The sequence below is a fragment of the Nicotiana sylvestris genome, chromosome 10 (assembly GCF_000393655.2).
Source record: "Nicotiana sylvestris chromosome 10, ASM39365v2, whole genome shotgun sequence".
NCBI classification, from domain to species: Eukaryota; Viridiplantae; Streptophyta; class Magnoliopsida; order Solanales; family Solanaceae; genus Nicotiana; species Nicotiana sylvestris.
Window position 1 is genome coordinate 126,995,333 of NC_091066.1, and position 7,246 is coordinate 127,002,578.

General features: G+C 36.1%; 1 protein-coding gene across 1 annotated transcript; it reads right to left on the reverse strand.

Annotated features, from left to right (window-relative positions):
- Nucleotides 1–642: 642 nt before the first annotated feature.
- Nucleotides 643–3,231, reverse strand: LOC104238479 (uncharacterized). The gene is made up of 3 exons (XM_070160813.1): nt 3,153–3,231; nt 949–1,739; nt 643–872 (listed from the first exon to the last, which is right to left on the reverse strand). The coding sequence occupies exons 1-3, from the start codon at nt 3,200–3,202 to the stop codon at nt 790–792; spliced, it is 924 nt and encodes a 307-aa protein (XP_070016914.1). The 5' UTR covers nt 3,203–3,231; the 3' UTR covers nt 643–789.
- Nucleotides 3,232–7,246: the final 4,015 nt, after the last annotated feature.

The window sequence follows — 7,246 nt, forward strand, 5'->3', positions numbered from 1 at the left end:
AATTAGAGGCGACTTTAATAAAGTCGCCACTAAAAATTTACTTTTTGTAACGGCTACAGTTGTCGCTATTAAAGCTTTCACTATTTGTGGCGACATTTATGAGTCGCCGCTAAAACCATACCAATAGTGGCAACTGAAGTGGTCGCTACTGAAGGTCGCCACAAAAAAACCAATTTCTTGTAGTGATACTACCAATAGGTATAAAATATAGAAATGCACGGTTTAATCTTACTTGGACATCTTCATCATCCCAATACTCAATCAATTGACGGAATTGAACTTCAGGTATCTCATTGGGACGATTTTGTAGCATTTCGTCAATAGTAGCATTTTTATCAAAATATTTCTTCTTAATATTTCTCTTGTGTCGCTTCCAAGCATCACGAAGACCAATCATTACCCACTTCTCTCCTTTAGCTGGAATTAAAAACTTAGACTGTGCAAAACAACACACACACACACACATATATACACACACACACACACACACATACACACACACACACACACACACACACACACACACACACATATATATATATATATATATATATATATATATATATATATATTCTTAGTAGGAAAAATACAAAAGATATATAATTGAAAAATTAATTATTCTTACAATGACATATTCCAACATTCGTTGCTTAATATCCTTTGACACAACATGCCAACTGGTATGCACCAAGGGGATAAATCTTGGATTCCTTGCAATTGTTACTAAAAAGTTGGTCAAATCAGACACTCTCTTGTCAGTTGGTCCAACTGCTTGTCCTTTATCAAATGTCACCTCCTCTCTTTTTTCGAAACTACTTGCATGAATATTCTTACATGTTGTTTACCTCGAACTCTTTTCTTCTCTGATGTCCCTAGATTGATATAACAAGCATGACATAAGAAGAAAAAATCAAATTATGTAAAATAATTATAAGGTTTAAGACATACCACCTGCAGCACTATCGATGTTCATATCCTCATCTCCAATAAATTCATCATCACCAACTTCATCTTGTGCAGCAAAATTTTCCAATTCTATTTCACGCTCATCAATAATAGGAGAGGACATAAATCTCATTTCATTTTTTGGGTGATTATCAGGATGTTTTTCACCACCAACTTGTATCCCATATTTTTTAAGAAATTGATTAACACTCGTCGACGGTAGGACTGAGTTTATCTTTAAATTTTTGCAATTTTGTAGCTCCTGAATATAAATTTGTTTCTCTCCATCACCTTGTGTTCTTCTAATCATATGTAATGTGTTAGGATCTACCTTTGCAGATGATTGGATCATGGATGTGGGCACAAGTAATTTGCTCATTCTTTGCTTTTGAATGGGATCCTCCAATTGAATTGACCTTTGTTTAATTTGTCCTTTACTTGCAATATTATGTGAAGTGTTCAGATCTTCCCTTGAAGACGATTGGATTGATTTGTACACCGGTAATCTATTTCTTCCTAACTTTTGAACTGACACATCGAATTGAGTTAACCTCTGTCTACTTTGTCCTTCTAATGTTGCAGGCATGCAATTCTTCCTTTTAACTCCAAGTAATGCCTGCTCTTTAGCAGCTTTATCGTTGCGATCACTTACAAGATTTTCTCTCTTAATCTGAATTTTTTTGGCTAGGTTGGCACTTGATCGGTATTGGAAATCGAAACCTATATTTTTCATTGAACTTTGAGCATTGTTTGGATTCGAAACTTTTCTCTTAAGAGCTGCCGCTTGATTCATCCTACATGCAAAAAAAATAAATTACTTTAGCCTAACAACTAGTAAGAATATATAACAGTATGTGAGAAAGTAAATATTTAAGAAATTAGACATATTTAAGAACTTTGACACCAATCGAATCAAGCTGCATAAATTATTGCAAAATAAATCCTCAACACATCAAAAGTCCAAATAAAATCAATGAGCAATATGTTCCTAACAATAGACTTAGTGATTTGGTTCAGTATATTAACAACACTGTTAGAAGCCAACTGTGAAGCAACATATCTGCATTAGTGAAAACTTTAATGTTGAAAACTTGTTAAATGCTAGAGTTCACAGATAAGACTAAAACATACTTAGAGCAGATATAAGTTAACAGGTCAAAAGTACGTCATTCATTTCTGGGACAGAGATCTTAAAAATAAAAGGAGACTCTGATAAGGTTGCCATTCAACTATTTATTATTTAATGAGAAGCCTTCCATGAGATTTTATTTGTGCGGCTGATTCTAATACTCCTCACTGATCCATTTAGGCAATCTGACTTTAATTTTGATCGTGCTAGTATATGTGTGTGCATGCATTCAAATATATACTAGTGCATACATGGAACAAGACAATTTACAAGTCGACAAGAGAATCAAGTTATAGATAGACTTTTGCCAAGACTTAAAACTTGGGCTGACTAAGTTGAAGAAGATGAAGAAGACGATTTCAGTGATTTCAATGCTACTGAAGATGAAGAATGTAATGGGGAATCACTGCATTTAGCTGGTTCACCAAATGTACCAAAACCAGAATATCACCAAACTCAAGTGTTAAAAGCAAACTCAACTACAATGCGCCAGCTTTTGTTCCCAAAACTGCCTCAGTTGGCGCTGCAAATGTGCAGATTCATAATGCCAAACATTCTGCTGTTATAACATCAACTAAGGAGCCTCAAATTTCAAATCATAATAGACAACTTATTAATGCTCTGGAGACCCCAAAACTCAACAAATTGGCACTATCAGCTCGTTCAAAGACACTTGCACACGGGCAAAAATTTCAAGTAATCTACTCAATAGAATTGTTCAATTGCAGGAGTTACCTTTTGGCATTGTTACAAAACCACAAGAATCGGGTGGATTGATGAAACAAAGATTGTTAATCAACATCTACAAGACAATTTGGGTGTATTCATTCAACACACACATTACATTGAATATTGTGAGAATTCAACATAATTTGACAATTTTTATGTGATGAAATTAACCTACACTTCAATTATCAACACACCACAAAAATAAGATAAAATTGGACTAGTGATGAAGTTAATATACAAGACAACTAATAAAAATAGAAAATCAAGACTCAATAACCATCATAACTCCCAAAGAGTGACTACTTTCCCCAATAGGAAGAAGGAAATTTTGAGAGAAAAAGAAACCAACCTATAGCTCTGAGGAAGAGGGTTTTGATAACAATTGAAACAGTTGTGCATAAACAATAATATAGCCTTTGGGGAAGAGGGTTTTGATAACTACTCCCAAACGATAAAGGAAATTTTGAGAGCAAAAGAAACCAACCTGCAACACAAATGATAATACTTATTTTCAACTCAAGAATATGAAATTAAGATAAAATTGAAAACTTTTATAGCCAAAAATTAAACAAAAAATCACTTATGTAAGCCCAATAATCCGAAATTGAAAAACAGTAAAATTTTGAGCATAAAATAAAGACTATATAAAGCTTTGTAATTATACAAAAACATATTACTTCTATCAACTCCATTGATAAGAAGCTAGACAAACTAAAGCTTTAACTATGAGATTGAAGACTATACAAAAATATCAAAAATTAAACAAAAAATATTACTTTTATTTCAGCCAAAGAATTTGAAATTAGTAAAAAATTTAAAACTTTGATACCCAAAAATTAAACAAAATAAAATTACTTCTTTTTAGCCCAAGAATCTGAAATTAGAAAAAGTTCAAAACTTTAAGTATAAAACAAAGATTGTACCAAGATACCCAAATATTGTACACAATAAAAGATTATTTTTTCATCCCCATTAGTAAGAAACTAGAAAAATTGAATCTTAAAGCATAAGAACAAAACTAAAATTGGAAAAAATAAAAAAATTTTGAGCAAAAAAAATACTTACCAATAGAGAAAGAGATGGGGATTTGCTATGGGTGAGAGTTATCTGGAAGAAGGTACAATAATGAATGCATAGGAATAAATTAGGTTAAAGGACGCAGTGAAGGTGAAGTGGAGAGAGAAAAGAATTGGGGAAAGCTTTCCCAGTAGTATTATTTGGATGATTATTTCATTGTCTTGTATTTTGGGGGGAAATATTTTCATTAATTGTAATATTTGGAGCGAAATTTTGAGCGAAATTTATACAGGATATTTTTAGACTACGCTTATAAAGAGTTAAACTATTATTAATTAGTTTAATATAAGATAACAACTCTTCAAAAACGTTGCATTATGATTAATAAGCGTTGCAATATAATTTGTGTATTAGCAACATTAAAAAGTGTGGTCTTTATATTTTAAGAGCACGCTTTTTAAGGGTGGCCTTAAAAATCGTGGCCGAAGACTCCAATCATAGGCCACACTTATAAAGTGTATCTATAGATATTTTTGGCAACACTTTTCAAGCGTGAATTATAATTAGTATGGCTGTAGGCCTAAAATGTTGTAGTGAACAAAAGAAAAGATAAGCAAGGAGAAACAAGGACTGCGAATGCCAGACAGCTACCTCGAAGTCTCCAACGATCAGTTGTGCGAAATATCAACACCCACCGTATCCAGAAATGTCTGGATCTATACACGAAGTGCAGGGTATAACATGAGTACAACCAACTCAGTAAGTAATAAGACTAAATAAAGAATTGAAAATAGTGACGAGCTCTGCAATTATTGTTCAATTTCAGTAATTTCAACATAGGAAAAATATACATCCTTTCAATTTCGACAATTTAGGCTAAATTAGCTATCTCATATCAAATTCGAGTAAAATTGAACATAACATCTTTCAAGAAACTTCCACACGGTTATATATGGTAGCTTAGTGCAATAATAATGCCATCAAAAGCATCCTATCAAAGCAACAATCTCTCAGTTTTTCTCAATATCTCAACACTCGGTACTCGACACTCGGCACTCGGCACTTAACAATCATACTCAATAGGTATCTGCGCTCACTGGGGGTGTACAGACTCCAGAAGGGTTCCTTCAGCCCAAGCGCTATATCGCTGCGATATGCAGTCCGATCCCATCAATATATATACAACTATAAGGCTCGTTGCGGTGCGCAACCCGATCCATACATATACATCCCTAAGGCTCGTAGTGGCATGCAAACCGATCCACATATATACAATCCCGAGGCTCACTGAGGGGTGCAACCCGATCCACATATATACATATCGCACACAGCTCGGCACTTAGGCCGTAACTCAGTCACCAACCTCTCCAGTCTCTCGAGCTCTCATAAGTCATGAAAATCAGCCCAAGCAACAATAATATGATGTATTAACAAGGAATAATAGAGACTGAGATATGATATGCAAGTAGAATCTGAGATTGAGTGCAAACAACAAACAACAGGTATCAACATGTACACGGCCCCTGTGGGTCCGAACAGTACCAACATATAGCCTAAACATGATTTCTAGCTTGATTTGCAATTAAGTTTCTATAACACATGGAGAATATATAGCTAGCAACAAGTTATTCAACTTCACAGTTTCCATGGAATGAACTAAGTCCCAATTCCTACGGTGCATGCCCACAAACCCGTCACCCAGCATGTGCGTTACCTCGAAACTAATCACACATCACAAAATTCGGGGTTTGATACCCTCAGAACCGGATTTAGAACTATTACTTACCTCAATCCGAGCAAAATCCCTCCAATACACCTTTACCTCAAAAATCAGCCTCCGAACGTCTCGAATCTAGCCATAAACAATACAATACAATCAACATAGGCTAAGGAATCAATTCCATAAGAAAAATACGAAGTTTTATTAAAAAATCCGAAATAGTCTCAAAACCAGCCCCGGGCTCACGTCTCGGAACCCAACGAAAATTACAAAACTCGATAGCCTATTCAACCACAAATCTAGTCATACCAAATTTATTAAAATCCGACACAAAATCGCCACTCAAATTCCCAAAATTAACTCTCCAAATTCCTAGCCTCAAATCCCCAAATTACACCTAAAAAATACACCAACTAGGTGGGAAAATCAATGGGTAAGCATAATTATTGAAGAAATTTTACCACAATTGACTTACCTCAAGAATCCCTTCGAAATCCCTCCCAAAAATCTCTCAATTCCGAGTTTGCAAAGTCAAGAAATGATAAAACCCTCGAACCCTAACATTTATCTTCTGCCCAGGCTTTTCGCACCTGCAGCCACTTATCCGCACCTACGGACCCACTTCTGCTGTAATTCCTCCACTTTTGTGGACATCACTTACCCTGTTGTCTCCGCTTCTGTGAGCCTTGAACCGCATCTGCGCAATCGTAGGTGCGGAACATCCTATCGCATCTGCGCCCTTATCCTCTTCTGCGCCCATCACGCTGCTTCTGCGACCACGCAGGTGCAGGAGAATCTTCGCACCTGTGACCTCTGCTCACCTTTTCCTTGCCCGATTTTGCGGCTCCCTTCCCGCTTCTGCGGGCTCGCATCTGTGGTGCCCACTCCGCAGGTGCGATTACACCAGTAGTTGAAATTCTTCAGCAATTCTTCAACTTCAAAACTTGATCCGTTAACCACCCGAAATCAACTCAAGTCCACCGGGACCTCAAACAAATATACCAACAAGTCTTAAAACATCATATGGACTTAGTTGAACCCTCAAACCACCTCAAACAAAACCAAAAACACGATTCTCACATAGACTCAAGCCTAATGATCTTTGAAGTTTCTAAATTCTACAAACGATGCCGAAACCTATCAAATCATGTCCGATTGATCTCAAATTTTGCACATAAGTCACAAATGACAATGTGGACCTACTCCAACTTCCGGAATCCCAATCCAACCCCAATATCAAAAAGTCCACTCCAGGTTAAACTTCCCAAAAATTTAACTTTCTCCATTTCAAGCCTAATTCTACTACATACCTCCAAACCACAATTCGAACACGCTCCTAAGTCCAAAATCACCCAATGGAGCTGACGGAACCATAAAAATTCAAATCCGGTGTCATTTATGCATAAGTCAACATCCTATCATCTTTCTAACTTAAGCTTTCAATTATGAGACTAAGTGTCTCAATTCATTCCGAAATCTCTCCGGACCTGAACCAACTAACCTTGTAAGTCATATAACAGCTATAAGGAGCAGTAAATGGGGAAAAAGGGCTACAAATCTCGAAACAACTAGCCAGGTCGTTACATCTTTCCTCTTTTAAACAAACGTTCATCCTCGAACGGGTCTAGAAACATACCTAAAGCATCAAATAGGTGTGGATATATGCTCCGCATCTCCTGCTCAGTCTCCCAAGTAGCCTCTTTTGC

What these genes read in the sequence shown, in the direction of transcription:
- LOC104238479 (XM_070160813.1), bottom strand. Translation starts at nt 3,202, where the DNA reads ATGCACAACTGTTTCAATTGTTATCAAAACCCTCTTCCTCAGAGCTAT. An exon ending in CCTCTTCCTCAGAGCTATAG is followed by an intron (nt 1,740 to 3,152) that starts GTTGGTTTCTTT and finishes TTTTGCATGTAG; the next exon opens with GATGAATCAAGCGGCAGCTC. An exon ending in CATCGATAGTGCTGCAGGTG is followed by an intron (nt 873 to 948) that starts GTATGTCTTAAA and finishes ATATCAATCTAG; the next exon opens with GGACATCAGAGAAGAAAAGA.